General features: G+C 55.9%; 9 protein-coding genes across 9 annotated transcripts; 3 read left to right on the top strand and 6 right to left on the bottom strand.

Moving 5' to 3' along the window:
* Positions 1-174: 174 nt before the first annotated feature.
* Positions 175-2,614, bottom strand: BDY17DRAFT_304849 (putative ABC transporter). The gene has a single exon (XM_033734779.1). It carries the CDS (start codon positions 2,485-2,487, stop codon positions 277-279), a length of 2,211 nt encoding a protein of 736 aa, XP_033585599.1. The 5' UTR covers positions 2,488-2,614; the 3' UTR covers positions 175-276.
* A 529-nt stretch (positions 2,615-3,143) lies between these two features.
* Positions 3,144-3,968, top strand: BDY17DRAFT_327829 (uncharacterized protein; the record flags this gene model as incomplete). The annotated part of the gene is made up of 2 exons (XM_033737741.1): positions 3,144-3,380; positions 3,438-3,968. The coding sequence occupies 2 exons, from the start codon at positions 3,144-3,146 to the stop codon at positions 3,966-3,968; spliced, it is 768 nt and encodes a 255-aa protein (XP_033585598.1).
* Positions 3,969-4,005: 37 nt separating this feature from the next.
* Positions 4,006-4,498, bottom strand: BDY17DRAFT_47592 (uncharacterized protein). Its single transcript, XM_033738429.1, has one exon. It carries the CDS (start codon positions 4,361-4,363, stop codon positions 4,043-4,045), a length of 321 nt encoding a protein of 106 aa, XP_033585597.1. The 5' UTR covers positions 4,364-4,498; the 3' UTR covers positions 4,006-4,042.
* A 181-nt stretch (positions 4,499-4,679) lies between these two features.
* BDY17DRAFT_327827 (acyl-CoA dehydrogenase) lies at positions 4,680-6,819 on the top strand (the record flags this gene model as incomplete). Its single annotated transcript, XM_033737740.1, has 3 exons — positions 4,680-5,080; positions 5,138-5,200; positions 5,259-6,819. The coding sequence occupies 3 exons, from the start codon at positions 4,680-4,682 to the stop codon at positions 6,817-6,819; spliced, it is 2,025 nt and encodes a 674-aa protein (XP_033585596.1).
* Positions 6,820-7,349: 530 nt separating this feature from the next.
* BDY17DRAFT_313623 (uncharacterized protein) lies at positions 7,350-8,019 on the bottom strand (the record flags this gene model as incomplete). Its single annotated transcript, XM_033735738.1, has 3 exons — positions 7,350-7,646; positions 7,749-7,870; positions 7,923-8,019. 3 exons carry the CDS (start codon positions 8,017-8,019, stop codon positions 7,350-7,352), a joined length of 516 nt encoding a protein of 171 aa, XP_033585595.1.
* Positions 8,020-8,123: 104 nt separating this feature from the next.
* Positions 8,124-10,886, bottom strand: BDY17DRAFT_313622 (uncharacterized protein; the record flags this gene model as incomplete). Its single annotated transcript, XM_033735737.1, has 1 exon — positions 8,124-10,886. The coding sequence occupies one exon, from the start codon at positions 10,884-10,886 to the stop codon at positions 8,124-8,126; it is 2,763 nt and encodes a 920-aa protein (XP_033585594.1).
* Positions 10,887-11,457: 571 nt separating this feature from the next.
* On the top strand, positions 11,458-15,607 carry BDY17DRAFT_47474 (NUC173 domain-containing protein). Its single transcript, XM_033738426.1, has 2 exons — positions 11,458-15,215; positions 15,312-15,607. Exons 1-2 carry the CDS (start codon positions 11,522-11,524, stop codon positions 15,389-15,391), a joined length of 3,774 nt encoding a protein of 1,257 aa, XP_033585593.1. The 5' UTR covers positions 11,458-11,521; the 3' UTR covers positions 15,392-15,607.
* Positions 15,431-16,485, bottom strand: BDY17DRAFT_47404 (uncharacterized protein). Its single transcript, XM_033738425.1, has 2 exons — positions 15,827-16,485; positions 15,431-15,777 (listed from the first exon to the last, which is right to left on the bottom strand). The coding sequence occupies exons 1-2, from the start codon at positions 16,345-16,347 to the stop codon at positions 15,471-15,473; spliced, it is 828 nt and encodes a 275-aa protein (XP_033585592.1). The 5' UTR covers positions 16,348-16,485; the 3' UTR covers positions 15,431-15,470.
* BDY17DRAFT_47540 (uncharacterized protein) lies at positions 16,478-17,351 on the bottom strand. Its single transcript, XM_033738427.1, has one exon. It carries the CDS (start codon positions 17,113-17,115, stop codon positions 16,624-16,626), a length of 492 nt encoding a protein of 163 aa, XP_033585591.1. The 5' UTR covers positions 17,116-17,351; the 3' UTR covers positions 16,478-16,623.
* Between the last annotated feature and the right edge of the window lie 169 nt (positions 17,352-17,520).

The following is a 17,520-nucleotide window of genomic DNA, read 5'->3' as shown; positions in this document are numbered from 1 at the left end:
CTGACATTCGAAGAGCGCAGACGAGAAGGAGGGTTGAGATTGAAGAAGCAGAAATCCAGTCAGGCTAACATGTGTAATAATGCACGCCCTTGCGCGCCATGGCTGCGATCTAGGCAGGAATAGGATCAACGTAAGGCTGACAGTCAGCACTATGCACATAAGCTCTGTCCATTCTGCGGGACTTAGTACACTCAATTCACTCTAATATTCATCATTCATGATATTGCGCACTACTATGTTCGTGCTTTCAGGGACGAAGATGCAGCACAAATCCGCTCATTGACCACCAGCCTCCAATTCCGCAATCCTCTTCTCAATCTCCGGGACAGCGCGAATCTTGATCTCCAGCTCCTCCCGCTCATCCTCCAAGGCAAGCCTCTTTTCCGCATCCAGCTTGGTGAAGACGTGTCCACCCTGCCCATCAAACTGCAAAATCCAGCCGTGATATCGCCACAGACTTCGGCGATGTGAAACAGTCATGAGTGTGATGCCCAGATTCTTCGCTTCCTCGTACATGATCTTCTCCACCTCGGCCGTGACACTGCTGGTGCACTCGTCGAGAATGGCGTATTTGGGGCGATGGTAGAACAAGCGTGCAGCCGCTATCCGCTGTTGGTCGCCATTGGAGAGGACGGATGTCCATTCTGCCTCGACGTCTAATCCATTGGGTGTACGGCCGGAGCGGCTTTCCACCGGCGCAAGCTCGAGCTCCGCAGAGTGCTTCGAATTTTGCAGTTCGAGGAGATAACCAATGCCCAGTTTTTGCAGGATGTCTGCGAGATCTTGATCGGTGATGCGCCTTGCTCGCATGTCAAGCAGGCTGTCTGGATACAGGATTTGCTGTCTCAGGGTGCCTTTGCTGAGATACGGCCTCTGCGGGATGTAGAAGATGTCCTCGCTTGCGGGTTTGCGCACTTTGCCACCATAAACAGGCCATAAGCCCCCGAGGATGCGGAAGAGGCTGCTTTTCCCGCAGCCGTTCGGGCCCACAATGAGCAAGTGGTCGCCAGGTCCAATGTGGAAAGACAGCTGCCTCACCAAGACATCGCCGTTCGGGCTAACGATGGGTACGTCCAGGAATTGAATGTCGTCGCTCTCCTCCAGTTCTCCTCTCCCTGCTAGTACCACGGCGTTGGCTTCCGTAGACGCAGACGAAACGAGAGCCTTTTCAAAGTGTCCTCGCTCGGTATCCGCAATGACTTCGAGTAGCATGCTGACCCTGCTGGTGTACCCAGCAAGTTGAGAAACATCCTTGTAGCTAAACATCAGCTTCCCAAACGCGTCGCTGCAATTCACCAACAGCCTGCGGACAGTGATGAGATCTTCCGCACGCCCAGCCGCCTTGGGGCCAAGGCCTGCATTGACATTTGCAGGAACACGGAAGAAGACGGGGACCGAGATTAGCAAGAAGCCAATCGCGGTCCAGCAATACTTGACAACGTAATCTTCCATCACGCCATGCCACAGCTTTCTTCGTAAGATACGGTTGACGTGCTTGATGAGGGTAAAGTAGCCTTTGTCCAATGTGTCTCTCTCGGCATCGTGGCCGTAGTAGAGCGCCACTTCCTCACTGTAGTCGATGAGTCTGGTATGCTGGAAGCGAAACTCGCCCTCCAGCTTAGTCTCTTCGGCCACATATTTGCCAAATGGCGGGGTGACTGCTCGCATGAGAAGTGCACTGATGTGCACGGCGACACTGGCGAGTATGAAGGCCTCGCCGCCGACGCTCCGAGAAATGGACCAGCTGTTAATGGCAAGGTCGAGGACGGGCTTTGTCAGGCTGGAGTACAAATCGGCGAGGGAGTTGCTGAACTTGGACACGTCGACCACGATGAGTTGGTCGGCATTTTTGATCCGGTCGTCGAGGGCGCTGAGGGTGTAGAAGGTCATGTTGTTGAGATACTTGTCGTGGATGTAGTTCGTGAGGCGGGTTCGATATGCGAGCGCCAGAGTTGTCTGATGCCAGTTGAGCATGGAGTTGGTGAAGACGGCGGGGACGGCAACGAGCATCCACCACACGAGGAGCTTCAAGAAGCGCTTGGCCTTGCCGCGCACCAGGTTGTTGACGAGCTGTCCATCCAGCTTGGCGATGTAGAGACTAAGCAGGGTGCGCGTGACGAGGAAGAAGGAGTGCTGAAGGAGCAAGCGGGCCTCACGGCTCCATACGCCTGGTATACATATCCTCAGCAGCTTGGCGAGATTGCGGAAGAACTCTCGGTCCAGCTCGACTCTTCTCTTGGCCGTGGCATCGGGCCGGCCGCCGGTAGCAGAGGCGCGTTTGCGGGCTTGGGCGGCCTGAGCAGTCGCGGCTTTCTGCTCTTTGATGGCATGGCGGACGCGGTAGATGAGGGTGAGGAAGAGGGCAGCGTACGCCGTGCGCGAGATCTGCGTGCGGTGCCGGAGGTAGAGGGAGGAGAGGTCGGAGAGGAGTTGCTTCAAGGACCGGTTGGAGAGGGGTAGGCGTACGGGTAGGGAGGGGACGGCCATGCTGCTGCTGCTATAGATCACGTTTGAGGCCCCGTCATGCTCAGTCCAAAGTGCCGATGTTGAGAGTGGAGGGCAGAATGGTCGGGGAGGTGGAAGACGAGGATGGTGGTTGGCATGTGACAGACAACCGCTCCGCCTTCACGTGTTCGAGCTTGACGTGCCTGAGGCTGTAGATGCCTGAGGCGGAAAGCGTCTTGCCAGTTTGGGGCAAGCGCAGATCAGGGCGGGCGGGAGCGGCACGTGAAGGCGAACGTGCTGATCATGGTGATCTCGGTTAAACATCACTTGGATCATTGGCGAACTCCTCCCTGCCCCCCGTTTCACATGCCCAGATCCCGAAGTCTATCCGCCTACGCGACCCAAGCCTTGGCTCGACATGGCAACTGAGATGATGGATCGTGAACCTGCGGCTCCGCAAGCGAACTCCGCGTACCTGAGTTGGCGATTGAGGGTAAAATTAGCCTGGAACCATGGCGCGCCCGCGACATACGGATACGTATAACTACTGGCATCCCAGCGCGCCCATCGCCAGCGGGGTCCAGGTTGTGCTTCACCACGCGCTGATGCCGTCGCATTGATCTCCCTTTCCACCCCAACGCCTCCTTCCTCTTTTTCGTCCCAACCCACGCTCGCTACCTAGATAATTGCAAGGCACCATGTTGTCCAAAATCATCCTCACCACCTCCCTCGCTGTGGGAGCGCTCGCCGCGAAGTCTGCGTCCAGCGGCAGCGCTGCTGCGGGCGGAGCGGCCGCGACGAAGGTCAAGCTCTTCCTTGGCCCCAAAGTCGGCAAGAATGTGCCCTGGCAAGGCTCCGTTGTCTCGGTCAGCGACGACACCACGGTGGTCGCGCTGACCTGCACCCAAAGCCCGCAGTGCGTGCCTGCTGCAACGGTACGTCCATGCCAAAACATCTCTCACCCTGCTGTGCCAAATCGCTGATGGACACAGGCAACCATCACCAACGGCCCAAGCTACTTCGCCGTCTCCACTTCCACCACCATCAGTGGAGCGTTGGAAACCCTGCTCGAGACGTGTGACCTCCACGGCGCATCGACCGCAGTCTGCACCCAGAGCCTCTACTATGCCGATAGCTCGACGTCCACCAGCTCCGTCACCTCCCGCACCTTCACAGGCGGAGAATTAGCATACCAGCAGATCCCCATTACCGCCGGCGCATCCCTCATCTCTGCTGGCGGCTCGGGTGGGGGCTCGGGCGGGCATGGCGGGGGCAGTGGCCATGGCGGCCATACCTCTACTCCATCCTACGGCTCCGGCTCCTCCGCCGCCACCGGTTCGAGCGCCGCCTCCCCTTCCGGCTCTGCCACCGGCACTCTCCCGGGAGCTTCGTCTACCCTCAGTACCGCAGGCTCATCGGGCACATCCACCGGCGGCGCGGCTCCGACGACTGTTCGTGATATTTACAAGGTGCTGATCGTTCCCGGTGCGGCTGCGTTGTTGGCGGCTGGCGCCTTGCTTTAATCGCCGTATGGCTCGCCGAGATCGTGGAGCTGTCCCCGAACCGCTGTCGGACAAGTTGCAGACTACCTTCGTATCTAGCGAGAGTGCTGATCTCCCTCCTCTTTCCGCTTCAAATACAGCTTTTGTCCTCGCCGAGTGGCTTGAATTCTTACAATCTCCCGTGCTTTCTGTGCCTCCTCCATCGCGGCTTGCGTCGAGACGTCGCTCGATCGGTAGACCTGCGGTTTCTTCGACTTGACCAGTGGACCCACGTCTGTGCCCAGCTCTGGGTGGCTCGTAGTCGGCGCAAAGGATGCTAGGGTCAATGGCACCAGCAGTGCAATCATGATCCGCGGTAGGAAGTATGAGCCGCTCATGCTGTTGAGATTTGTTGGCGAGAATGTGAAAAAGCCCATGGAGTTTGAGCATCAATGTGATGACATGCCCACTGAGATGATGATGCTCAGGTTGTTGAGATGGAGCAGCTCGGATGAAGCGAGCGTTCTCTATCGCGGTTATAAGCACGGTCTGCAGCTCCAAGGTGGGGTGTGGGCCCCCCACTCCTTCCTATATCGGCGGGTGGGGGAACTTCCAGGTCGAAGGTACAGTGGAGAGAAGAATTCGGAACAACGTCGAGCGTTTCACGGTGCATCTCTGTACAAAACAGTCGAAGCCTTCGAGGGAACCCGGAGTCTGAACGTCGACCAAGGCAAACGAGCATGCATTGACGGCATGAATCGCTTGTTTCGTCCCGCCGTTGCGTCCAAAGGCCGAGCGCGGCACACTCTCAATGCCCCTCGGCGTCAACTTCACTCCAATGCCCGGCCGTCAACAATTGACTCGGGCTACATCCTCTCGCTACCCCGACTCTCAAACCCGGCGACTTCCGACGCCGCATATCAACGATTACTCTCGTGGTATCTGCCATCATCACTGAACGAAAAGCTCCAGCCTCGACTCAAAAAGTTCGGCGATGAAGCGGTGTCGGACCAAGTCAACGAATGGATTTCCAACGCCGAGCGCCAGCCACCCTACGTCAAGAGTCGCAACGTGTGGGGTGAAAAGTACTGTTATGACCGGTTGGTCACGAGCGAAGGTTGGAAAGCTCTAGGCAAGTGGGGGATTCAGAACGGGTGAGTGTTGTTTTCTGGTTTGTTAACAAGTCTGTCGAACCTAATAATGAGGACCAGGGTTGTCGCATTGGGATATGAGGAAGAGTTTGGACCATATCGTCGAATCGCACAGCATGCATTGTAGGTCCGCTTGATCTTCATTTGTCGTGATGTTCGCACTGACCACATCTCTGGCTAGTAATTACATCTACTCAGCTTCATCGGCCGTTTACTCATGCCCGGTATCAATGACCAGCGGCGCCGCTCGTTTGATATCGCATCAGCTCAAAAATCTGCCCCCGGCGCACCCGTTCCACGACGTCTATCAACACATCGTCTCCAGGGAAGGGAACTGGATTTCGAGCCAATGGATGACAGAGCGCCCAGGAGGGAGTGATGTCCAAAATTCGGAGACTTGGGCCGAGCATGCCCCTCTTCCAGACAATCAAAAGACTGGAGAGATGCAGTTCGACGAGGGAGACTGGCTGGTTTCTGGCTACAAATTCTTCTGCTCCGCAACAGATTGCGACATTGCCCTGATGCTGGCCAAAACCGAGTCCGGCCAGCTTAGTCTCTTCCTCGCTCCCACGAAGAAGAAAGTGACGTTGGAGGATGGCAGTGTTGACGTTGTCACGAATGGCATTCGTTTCCACCGACTGAAGAACAAAATGGGAACCAAAGAACTGCCTACCGCCGAGCTGGAGCTTGACAATGTTCGGGCATGGCTGGTTGGTCCAGTGGACCGGGGTATTGCAACGATTGCCACTCTGTTGAACGTGAGCAGAACACATAACGCCATCACCGCCCTGTCGTGCTGGCGTCGTGGCATGGCCATCGCAAAAGGGTTCGCACAAGCCAGAACAACCATCAACCAGCCTTTGTGGACCTTCCCAATGCACCTCAGACTGCTTGCAAATATGGAAGTCAAGTTCCAAGGCCTTTTACAGCTGGCCTTCTTCACCACTTCCATCCTGAGCTTCGTTGACAATGGTTTCCCTACCGAGCAGCCGGCCAACTACCCTCCGTTGCCCGAAGCGGGGGTGCAAGCGACAGTGGTCCAGCGAGCTCTCACAGCCACGGCCAAAGGCGTCAACTGCAAGATCGGATGTATTGCCCTTCAAGAGTGCCAAGAGGCCATGGGCGGTGTGGGTTACATGGATGAGCCTGACGAGCCGGAATTCAACATCTCCCGGCTGTACCGTGATACAGCCGCCAACATGACGTGGGAGGGCACCACAAACGTGTTGAGTAGCGAGGTGGTGAGACATATGCTAAATGGAAAGAATCTGAGCATTTTCAGCGACTGGTTAGAAGGTAAGGTCTTAGCCGGCATTACAGACGAAGCGCTCAAAGGGGCCTTGACCGCTTCTTGGTCCAATCTGAGGAACAGACTCGTCCTGGGTGGCGATGACATGGCGGCAGCCCTGGCAGAAGGGAGACATATCATGTTCAGTCTTGCGTGGGTAGTGAGCGGCAGTCTGCTGGCTCATGATGCACAACGAGACGGAAACTCGCTCGCGAGAGAAGTGGCTCATCGCTGGGTCCTCGAGGGCGATGGTGGTGTTGGCGAGTTCGTCTTTCCTGATGTGGTACACCAGCCTACCAGCTCTGTTGTCAGCTCCAGAGAGCGGATCAGTCGCGACTGCAGGCTGGTATGGGGGGTCGATCTTCCAGAGAATCCCGCGCTGGGCTACCGAGCACCCGTGTCGAAAGCGAGCGGAGAGCCTGAGAAGCTCGTTGCGAGGGCAGATGCAAAGTGAATTCAAGCGACACTCAGACAAGATTGGCCAATACAGAACGACCGAGCCTCCTATTTGCCCGGGGAGCAGCGAATCTCCATCTTCGTATCCGACATCACCCAGCGCGACCTTGAGCCTGATTTGACGCGTCCGTCTCACTTATCAGGCTGTCCCTTTTCGCTTGTATCTGCCGCCAATCCTGCAGATGTTTTCTCACCGCCGCCACCTTCTTTCGCGTCATCTCGGCGAAAACGAGTGCACTAATCACCAACGACAACAAGTGTCGTCGATCCACAGTCGGGTCGATTCTCCACGTCATGAAGTTTGTAATTTCGGGTGGCAGAGTAAACGCGGTGTCCTGTAGACTTCGCACTTGCGAGCAGGCATGCCCATACTGCGTGGCCACGTTGATGACCTCGGTGCAGACTTCAAAGAGTTGCCATTCTATTGGTCCGACAAGGTTATCCCAGCCATACTGAATCAGCAATTGCCATTCTTCAGCACTAGCTGAGTCCAGGAGCGGTTGAAAGGCGGCCACGACGGTGGCTGTACTACTCGAGACGTCGGCCGCCGTCGCTATCTCGCGCATTCGAGGGAGATGTGGGTGTGGGTTGAGCGTGGGTCCTCGGTCCCTTGACCCGAGTAGTTGCATTGTTGGGCATATGGATATGAGGGACATGAGGAATATCCGAAGAGGTCGTGTGTGCTGGTTGTAGGTATCCCGCTCTTTCAACGTGGTCAGCGGTCTTCTTTCCACTTCTGTTGGTTGGATCAGTCCGTCCACCTACATGCCTGCTTGACGAATAACACTCTTCCTGATGGTCACCGTCAATAATGATAGAGCTGTGCTGCGCAATGGTTATATATGATGAGCTCGTGGACATGGATGATCGCGGCGTAGGAAATACATATACGCGAAAGTCCACCTTCCTTCAGATGATTACACTCACTGGACCGGCAAACGTACTGCACTCGTGGAATGAGCTGCCCGTGGAGAGGTCGGTTGTGCTGTCAGGAGCGATAGATGTTGAAGTCGAAACTGCGACAGGTGCCATGCAATGCGGATCGCCTCCTCCAGATATGTGTCCATGTCTGTGACGATGTCGGCTTCCACAATAACACACCTCTTGCCTCATTAAGCGATGAGATGGGAATGCCCGTGATGCCGTGAGTTGCAACACCATCCTTGATGCGCACCTTCAGCTCATGTGTATATTCCATCGTTCGTCGTACGCTCACAACGCCTCTGATGCATGCTCTACGCTTTATGAATCTTTCCCCTCCTCGCCACAGATGCTTCTTGCCCAGTTTTTACCTCCCAGATCTCATTTCATCTCCCGGAACGCCTGCTCGACCAACCTCACGCATACATCTGCGACATCGCTCCCCGTCCTCCAAGTACGGAGCGTGACTCCGTTCCTTTCGAGAACACTTTTTGCACGCGCCCACCGCTGATTCCACGCGTATTCTTTCTTGTTCATGCCAGCCTCGCCGGGACTGCCGGGTAAGCTGCCGCCACTGGCGTCGCTCCAGGCACCAGAGGCGCGGTTCGTTGCCTTGCGATTATTGGTCGAAGGACTAGCATTTGCGGCATTGTTGCGCTTCGGAGGAGGAACAGGCGCAACTTTGGTCGATGCTGATGATAGCGGACCCATGTTTTCTGTGGGCCTTGTAGGGACTGTCGACAACGCGCGAAGACCATTGCCAGTATCAGCTGATGCCTTTGCAGGCACAGGCGGGGGAGGATTTGCACGAGAGCCGAAGAAGCCTTTAGATAGTGTACCGGCATCCTTCGGTCTCGACGGCAGTGCTGGTCGGTCCCTGGTTTCGGGTGATAGAAGTGTCACCTGGGATAATGGTGAAGGCTGATGTTGCGTGTTGGTCGACAAAGTTTGAGCCCTCCTCGGAGGCGGAGGTGGAGGAGGCGGCGAAGCTTGCGCAATCAAATGTGGCGGAGGTTTGACAGCGCTGGAGGGCTTGCGAGGCCTTGGAGGTGGTGTTTTGTTTGATGTGTCGGCCGCTACTTTGACAGGCTCGGCAGTGGGCGACGGACTTCGCAAATTCCGGGGTTTCGGGGGAGGTGACGGTGATGGCTTGTATTGTGCACTTCCATCTAGTTTGGCAGGAGTTGCAGCAAAGTTTGAAGGTGGCGGAGTTAGCCAGGCATGGCTCTGTGCCTGCTCGTCGCTAAAATCGATCAGGTCGTCCTCAGTATCCGACTGTGTAGAAGCCGGCCCAACCATTCGTACGGTGGAGCGTCGAGGAGGCAGATGGGGCCGTGGTGTGGCCAAATTCTCTGGTGAGGGTGAATCCGGGTTAATGGATTGTCTCGCATGGAGTGCCTCTGTCTCCATGTCTGCAAGCGACGCGGCAATCGCCGCTCGCAGCTCTGCATCGTCGTCTTGCGCATCGAGCGGTCGAGAGAGCCTCTTAGACGTTGTCAAGCCATCGGTGTTTGTACGCCTGGCCTTCGGACGGCCATACGGACTCGCTCCAGAGGGGCCATTCGAGGGGTCAAAATAGCCCGTCTTGACGGTCGTGGTCACATCTCGAATGAAAATGCCCAAGACTCTTCCGGGATTTTCCATAGCGATGTCAGTGTATACCTCGAGGTCGGCTTCGCCGCTGTCGCCAACCAAGACGAATTTGCGCTCTGGAAAGTCGTGTATGATTTTCTGCAGACTGGATTTCTTCCGCTCCGCAACCGGCTCAAAGATACCTTGCAACATGCCAGAGTACTGCTTGAGATGGAAGGAGCCTTTGGGGAGATGCGCCATTTTGAAGTAGGTGGTGAGCACTGGATATAACTGCCAAGGCGAGTTTGAGACGTAGTGGATGGACACACCCATGTCGTGAAGAGTGTTGTACCATTCTCGTACGCCGTCAATGGTGAGGTCACTCAATTCTCGGATGAAGGTGTTGCGGAAAATCTCTCGAGCATTCGTACTGACTCCGGAATGCTTGACGGTGTCATCAATATCACTGATCAAGCTCACGCCGGTTGGAGAGATGATGTGAACCTCCTCGGTTGCCGACAGACGCTCCGCAGCAAGGACTCGAACATGGGTGGGGATGAAATCGAGCGCAGCACGGCAGGTGAAATGCCCCGAGGGATTGGTGTAGACGGTGAGTTCGCGCGAAGTTGTGGTATTGAAGAAGAACGCCTTGACTGGTGCATTTATGAGCGGATTTGCCAGGAACGGCTTGAAGCGATTCAAGAGACGAGAATGAGCAGTGGCCAATTCCGAGCCCGCCATTTTCGCCGGATCCGTCCAAGAGGATTGGTGATGAGGAGGGGGAACAGGCGTTGTAGCGTCGTCATCGACAGAAGAAGCAAGGCTGATCTGCGAGAGACGATGTCTCCCACGATCAGGAGACGGGTTTCTCGAAGATGCGCCGCTCCTCGTGGTGTAGATGCTGTCGCCGTCGTTGTCTTTCTTGGGTGTTTCAGAGAAGGCTCCACGCCGTGCATATCGTTGCTCGTGCTCCCCCCTCCGCTCGATCTTCTCGGCTTCCAGTGCGATCAGGTCTTCCTCCTGCTTCCAGGCAAAGCCCGGGCTGGATGTTCGACTCGATGCCTGGGACAATTCGCCGGGTTTTGAGGAAGTCGGTGCCGGAAGACCAGCGATTTGTCTTGCGACACCTAAAGTCAAACGCTGCTTTCGATTGAGAGGCCCTTTGTGTGGAGTGTAGATCCATCCCCGGACATCAACATCCACAATGGCTTTATCATCTTCCTGTCTTTCCCATTCCCTACGCCAATACTCTTGGTCATTGACGTCGCCCGATGCCGGAGGCGCCTGGTGTTTCCGCTTCACATGTCTCCTGGCATAGCTCGGAAACAGAATCATCTCTTCGTTGCCGCTCCGCACAATCGAGGCATCTTCAAAAGGCCCAGGACCTTCGGCGCCGTACTCGTCATGCAGGCCCTTGCTTCCGCTTGCTCCGTCATCGCCACTCATATACGATTGACGCAGCTCGTTGGCAGCCTTGAGATAGCCTGCTATCTTCTTCCTCCTTGTCCCCGGCTCACTCCCTCCCTGCAGCCACGACAAGTCATACGCACCGCCAGGTCCGACAGAGGCCATGCTAGCCTTGTGTGACTCAGACGCATCTTTGACGGGGCGCCGCCTCCAAAATGCAGGAAAGCGGCGGGGGAGAGTGCGAAAGGTGGTCGAGACCCTGCGCTTCTCTTTCCGATCCTGACGCGCGGTCAAGTAGCGATAGATGGAGAGGTGGAGCCGTTCTCTGAGGCCGGGAAGGAAGAACCAGTGCACACGCTGTCGAACACTAGGCTTTCGTGCGGACGCGTTGGAAATCGGCGAGGTAGATGGCGGAGGATCTCGGCGTGATACTCCAGATGATGGGCTTGACTTCGACCGCGCAACCTGCCGGAAGAATTGCCTCCAAGAAGGAGCCACTTTGACAGGGCTCGGCAACGAAGATCGAGAGTCTGTCGATGGCGAAGGCGAGGGAGCTATCATCCGCCTTTGGGCTCGGACGACGAAGCTTTCGTCATCGGACTGACGCCTCAGGCCGCCAATCGCGTCGACGCGGCAGCTCCGTTAAAGATTACCTAAGGCATTAGTTAAGAATCCCCCGCAATTCCTCTGGCGGAACGCCTTCCGCCGGACCCTCAAAAAAGTTCAGAGGAGTGGAATTTTTGACACCGCCGTTAACATGCGCTCCAACATCCAGCAGGCACGCTGAACGGCACGACAACATGTCTCTGCACGAGAGACTCGACAAGATCCGCTCGGCGCCGAAGCAGCAGAACCAGCAGCAGACGGCCATCGTGCTCAACGCAATCGAAGAAACGCTGCAGACCCAAGCCACCGACCGAACGCCCACCGCCTACTTCGCCGCCCTCTTGAGCTTGTTGGCCTCTCAGGTCTCCAGTGAACAGGGAATCGTGCAAAAAGAGGTCGCATACGCCATCGTGTACCTCCTCGACCTCGTCACCAGCCATGTCCCCCATCCTCTCCTGCGATCCAAGTTCCCCCAGATCCTCGCCAGTCTTGCGCCAGTCCTGACCCACCCCGAAGCGGAAGCACCTCTGTTAAGAGCGAGTATAGGATGCTTGGAGTCGCTGGTCGCTGCGCAAGACTCGCAAGCATGGGCCCTTCCTCAGTCGCAAACCAGCCCACGGGGCGCCGTTGGTGGCTTGCTGCTGCTCGCGGTGGACCCGCGGCCGAAAGTTCGAAAGCGAGCACAAGATGCTATCGCACACATCCTAAGGACTCCGCCGCCCAGTCCTTCGCTAGATCACCCTGCTGCGGATATGTGTGCCGAGAGCGCGCTTCAGGGCTTACAGAAGGCCGCGCAAGAAGCGGACGCGAAGAGGAAGAAGCAAAAGCACAAGGGCCAGCAGGAGCATGATCCCGATCTACTGCATGCTCTCCAGCTCGTCAAGACTGTTGCAAGCGTTCAGAATGGCTGGCCAAGCAAGAAGATCGATGCGCTGTGTGAGGTGTTGCTTAGCATCTCGAAAAGCACCAATGAGTTTCTCACCGTAGCTGCCTTTGAGGTCTTTGAACTCATCTTCTCTGGCCTGGCAGACGAGGTCTCCTCCGGGAAGCTGGCGAGGCTGCTTGACGCCATCACTGAACTACAGCCATCGCGAAGCGACTCTCAGTTGCTCCCGCCGTGGGTAGCTGTCTTGAGCAGAGGATACGATGTCTCTGCGCAGATCGAGCCAGAGCAAACCTTTCAGAAACTGCCGACACTCATCAGAGACATCTCGAGCCTGCTGTCGTCTTCCTCCCACAATATCCGCATATCAGCATCCGAGTGTCTGATATCACTGCTCAATACCTGCATACCTGATGCCGTGATTCTTGAGCCATCGATCATGGACGACAAACTGCTCGAGGACATCGCACAAACGCTGCAAGACTTGCTCACAGTCAAGTACCAGAGCGCTTGGATGGAAGTCTTCAATGTCTTGAGCGCAGCGTTTTCAGTGCTCAAGTGGCGCTCATATCCTCTTTTGAGCGGGATTGTGAAAAGCATCGGCGACCTTCGCAGTAACGACTCCTTTGCTGGGAAGAAACAAGCAGATGGTGTTCTGGGCGCCGCTTTGCTTGCAGCGGGCCCCGACAATGTGCTCTCCATCCTGCCTCTCAATCTGGCCAAGCGACGTGACACTGGCCGCGCTTGGCTCCTGCCATTGATGCGAGACTCCGTGAGTAATACACGATTGGCTCATTTCAAATTCGAACTCGTGCCTCTGAGCGAGCTCATGTTCCAGCGAGTCCTCAATCACGGCGATGCGGAGAGGACGATAGATATCAAGATCTACGAGACCATTGTCGCCCAGATCTGGGCCTGTCTGCCGGGGTACTGTCAACTGCCAATCGACCTGCAGGATGCCTTCGACCAGGGCTTTGCTGAGCTGCTGAGCAATCTACTATATCAACAGCCCCACCTGCGAACGGACATTTGTAAAGCATTGCAATACCTCGTCGACACGAACCAAGCCATTGTCGGACTTGAGCAGGACGAGAACCTGGTACAGCAGGGACGGGTCAGCAAAGCTGAGGCACAGAAGAACTTGCAGCATCTGGCGGGATTTGCTGCCAACATTCTGGCTGTGCTCTTCAACGTGTACAGTCAAACCTTGCCGCATAATCGAGGCAATCTGTTGCAGTGCATCAACGCCTACCTCAGTATAACTCCCGAGCAAGAACTCATGGAGACGTTTCAACGGGTCGCGACCATGCTGGAGAGCTCATTAGCTGAACCCCCAGCTGCCGAAACCCCGAAGCAGCAACCGTCGAGCGAGCAATCGAAGATGAAGATGCCTCCCACATCGCATACGCTCATGGATCTCATCATTACAATGTCGATCTACCTGCCGCGAGAAAGCTTTGGCGCACTCTTCAACATGGCAGCCAACATCGTCAGGAAGCAGGATGATGCGCAGCTGCAGAAGAAGGCTTACAAGCTGATCCCGCGCCTTTCAGACTCTGAAATCGGACGACAAGCACTGGAAGATCGGAATGTCGAACTTCAGGCGCTACTTCTCGCCTCGGGTGAGATGGCTGCGGCACCGGCCAAACGGGATCGGTTGGACTCAATCGCGCGCGTTGTGCCCTTCCTGCCAACTTCCGACTTGCACTTCATCCCGGCAATTCTATCGGAGGTCGTTATAAGCGCAAAGGAAGTCAATGAAAAAGCACGCACCGCAGCCTATGATCTTCTCGTACTCATGGGCGAGAAGATGAGCGAGGGCGGTGCCGTTGTCAATGCCAAAGTTCCGCACATGCCATCTGATGCGCCCTCTGCGGAAGCCAGCCTTGAAGAGTACTTCACCATGGTATCCGCTGGACTTGCAGGCTCCACTCCACATATGATTTCTGCCTCCATCACCGCGCTGACGAGATTACTTTACGAGTTCCGATCAAGGCTGAAGGATGAGACCGTCACGGATCTCGTGCAGACAATGGATCTGTTCCTGACGTCGAACAACCGCGAGATCGTCCAGTCTGTGCTGGGATTCGTCAAAGTCTCTGTGATTTCCCTCCCGACAGACTTGATGCTCCCTCGGCTGGAAAGCCTCATCACCAACCTGATTGTCTGGAGCCACGAGCACAAGGCGCATTTCAAGGCAAAGGTGAAGCACATTTTCGAACGCATGATTCGGCGGTTTGGAGCGGACGTGGTGGAGAAATTGACTCCTCTCGAAGATCGAAAATTGGTCTCGAACATCCGCAAAACCAAAGAGCGCAAGAAGAGAAAGAGGGACGCCGCCGGCGACGACGAGCAAGAGGCGGCGCCGGAGAGACGACAAGGCAAGTTCGAGAGCGAGTACGACGAGGCCGTCTACGGTTCTGAATCCGACGGATCAGGCGAATCGGATATTTCAGATGATGAAGTCCTTGCCCGATCCGCCGCAAAAGTCCGGAAAGCGAAGCAGACTGGTCAACAATACATTGTGGAGAACGAAGACGAGCCTCTTGATCTTCTTGACAAGAGAGCACTGGCCCACGTGTCGTCAACGAAACCGTTGAGGAACCAGGGTTCGATGCAGAGAGAGAAGAAGAAAGCGAAAATGGATCTCGACGGCAAGTTGGTGTTCAACGAAAATTCCGACAGCGATGACGATGACATTGTGGCCGCGGGACAGGAACCTGGTGATGGTACTCTGGAAGGAGGAATCAATGCGTACGTCAACGCCATCAAGGGCAGGGATAGCGCAAAGAGGGGTCAGAAAGGGAAACTCAAGTTCCACAATCGTCGTGGCGATCAGGATGAGATGGACCTGGACGAGGAGGATGTCGCTACTGTCAAGTCGAAGATGAATGGTGCGGGCAGAGGTCGAGGGCAAGGACGGGGGCAAGGCAGGGGTCGAGGCCGCGGCGGGTCCCAACACCCAGCTAGACGAGGGCTGGGAGTGGAAAAGTCGAGACAGCCCAGTGGAGATGGTGGATTCAGGAAGGCAGGAGATGGTGGGATGCGGAGAGGTGGGGACGGTGGAGTCCGGAGGGGAGGGGATGGTGGGATGCGGAGAGGAGGGGATGGAGGAATTCGGAAGGCAAGAGGAGGCGCATTCCGCCATGGCTTACAGAAACGTAGGGGAGGGAAGAGGTAGAGAGTGTGGAGATAGAGAGATGGAGTGGCTGCAAGCTGCGAAACAGACAGGTAATGGAGAGAGTCGTGAGAGAGGGCAGTCACCCAACATCGTCGAACCCCTTCAGATACCATTCCTCCCTGCTCTCGCCGTCTTCGTCCCCGCTCTCCTCGTTCTGCTCGCATTCGTCTTCGTTTTTCACTGCTTGGGGGACATGCTCTTTCGGCTTCGGCTGTGGATCAGAGACTCTGAAGTCTCCAGGACACCAAGGCAAGCCGCATCCTCCATTCCGATGCACGTAACCTGGTGGCGGCTGTACCATGGTCGGTGGATCGGTAAGCTCGTGTCTGTACATGCATCTGTTGCGGGGGTCCTTGGAGCGCGCACAATGGCCGTGATACCAGAAACTGCAGAGGATGTCAGCGAAGTCTGAGAGTGGAAGAGAACAATGACTACAAGCAGGTGTCTTTTGAGCTGCCAGGGCTGGGGCCAAATATCAGTGCCTTGTCGCTGCTGGTCACATTGCATATCTTCTTCGTCGCGGGTAACTCCAGGGCTGCAACTTGTATGCGCTTCTTGGGGTTTGTGCTGCCGGGGTCTTTGTGCTTGGTCGCCTCTCGCAGCGCAATCTTTTCCTCCTCAGACTTCGGTACGATTTGCTTCATCCCGTGTCTCAACGGACATGTGGAAATGCCACACGGTTTCTTGTGCATCCGCCTCGGGATGCTGGGGGCCTTCGGCGGGAGCTGACTAGAATCGAAATGATGTGTGTGGGCACATGGTCTTTCTGGTCTTGGAGAATTTTCCGGGTCTCGAGGACAATGTCCGTGATGGAAGTAGAAGAAGCAGACTTTGTTGCTCTTGGAATGGATGGAGTCTCTTCGGAGGGGTAAGGCTGGTTCTGCAATCTCACCGTCTTCCAAGTCGCACTGCGGTTGACCGTCGGGAAGAGGTGGACTGAACGGTACTTTCGCCATTCTATTTGATGTTGGGGTGGCGTTGTCGAGGCTGGGCCAGCGACTTGATGATTCCCCTCGTTTTCGCAAGTCGCCCACGGTGAAGAGAATGAAATGTTACGTCTCGACAGGGATTGACGGAAGTACGTCGAATGCTACCCGTTCAAAGGCCGCCCTGGACAATGAAAGCGAATACCTTACTTGAGGTGTGTTTGAGAGGACACGTGACAAGGAAGTGAATTACCCTCTCACGTGCTTGTGAGAGGACCGCAGGTGAATAGCCACGCTCGCGTGCAGTCAAGTGAAGTCATGGAGAAGCTTGACGTGGGCAAGACAGACGGAGCGACGGACGACCATGCGTGATACGGCTGAGTTCGTCGTTCTATTGATGCTTGTCGCCGAGACGTGCCAGACTCGCGTGAAGTCGAGCCAATGCCGCGAAGAAGCTCGATGCGTGCAAGACGGGCCCAAAAACCTTCGAAGATGCGTGTGGTAGGATTGAGTAGATTGTTTTATTGACTCTTGTCGCCGAGACTCGCTAACACATGCGTACGGACCCGCACGACGTAGGTGAAGTGGAAAGCAAGGGCGCGGCGTGAGCATGTCTAAGAACTCCCGAGAACCGATGGAGTCTGAACCATCCTTCATGCACGTCAAATGACTTGAAAGCCGGCCAGCCAAGATTGGGCCAAATGTCCGATGGTGGCGCCAACGTGCCGCAAGCGGAAGACGCAAGTATTGGCGGAGACCCTCGATTCTTGAGGGGCATTGCCAGGGAACGTACGGCATGTATCTGCGAGGATATGCTGGTAGCTGCGAACTTATGCAGCCCCAAACAACGGATCTCTCCTCCGCATTAGCTTGTGCGCAACTCTGCTGAGCGGTGAAGCTGCAAGATATGTCGATGGACGGGCGTTGCGCGGGAGCAGCCCCCAGCAAGTCGGTAGCTGTCAAACTCCACACAACAAGCACAGCCTAGAAACGCCCAGTCGGTTACGCACGAGTCGCCCACGGGTGAAGAACGAAATGACGCGGCAGAACGTTGATGATATATCGCATCGATCTGGGCGTTTGCACCCATTTAGGCATGGCATCTAGTGACTAGAGGGCGCCACGCGCAGCTTTAACTGGCACGCAGCGAATCGGGGATTCGCCAACCCGTGGACCACGAGCACCCAGTGCATTAAAGTTATA

This window comes from Neohortaea acidophila (genome assembly GCF_010093505.1).
Source record: "Neohortaea acidophila strain CBS 113389 unplaced genomic scaffold BDY17scaffold_12, whole genome shotgun sequence".
Lineage (NCBI taxonomy): Eukaryota > Fungi > Ascomycota > Dothideomycetes > Mycosphaerellales > Teratosphaeriaceae > Neohortaea > Neohortaea acidophila.
This window is presented reverse-complemented; position numbering and strand designations above follow the sequence as displayed.

Bases quoted from the DNA above. Each gene is read 5' to 3' on its own strand.
- BDY17DRAFT_47474 (XM_033738426.1), top strand. From the start codon at position 11,522: ATGTCTCTGCACGAGAGACTCGACAAGATCCGCTCGGCGCCGAAGCAG. The intron at 15,216-15,311 runs GTGGAGATGGTG...GGATGCGGAGAG, and splicing joins GGAAAAGTCGAGACAGCCCA to GAGGGGATGGAGGAATTCGG.
- BDY17DRAFT_47404 (XM_033738425.1), bottom strand. From the start codon at position 16,347: ATGGCGAAAGTACCGTTCAGTCCACCTCTTCCCGACGGTCAACCGCAG. The intron at 15,778-15,826 runs GTAGTCATTGTT...CATCCTCTGCAG, and splicing joins AGCTCAAAAGACACCTGCTT to TTTCTGGTATCACGGCCATT.
- BDY17DRAFT_47592 (XM_033738429.1), bottom strand. From the start codon at position 4,363: ATGGGCTTTTTCACATTCTCGCCAACAAATCTCAACAGCATGAGCGGC.
- BDY17DRAFT_304849 (XM_033734779.1), bottom strand. From the start codon at position 2,487: ATGGCCGTCCCCTCCCTACCCGTACGCCTACCCCTCTCCAACCGGTCC.
- BDY17DRAFT_47540 (XM_033738427.1), bottom strand. From the start codon at position 17,115: ATGCCGTACGTTCCCTGGCAATGCCCCTCAAGAATCGAGGGTCTCCGC.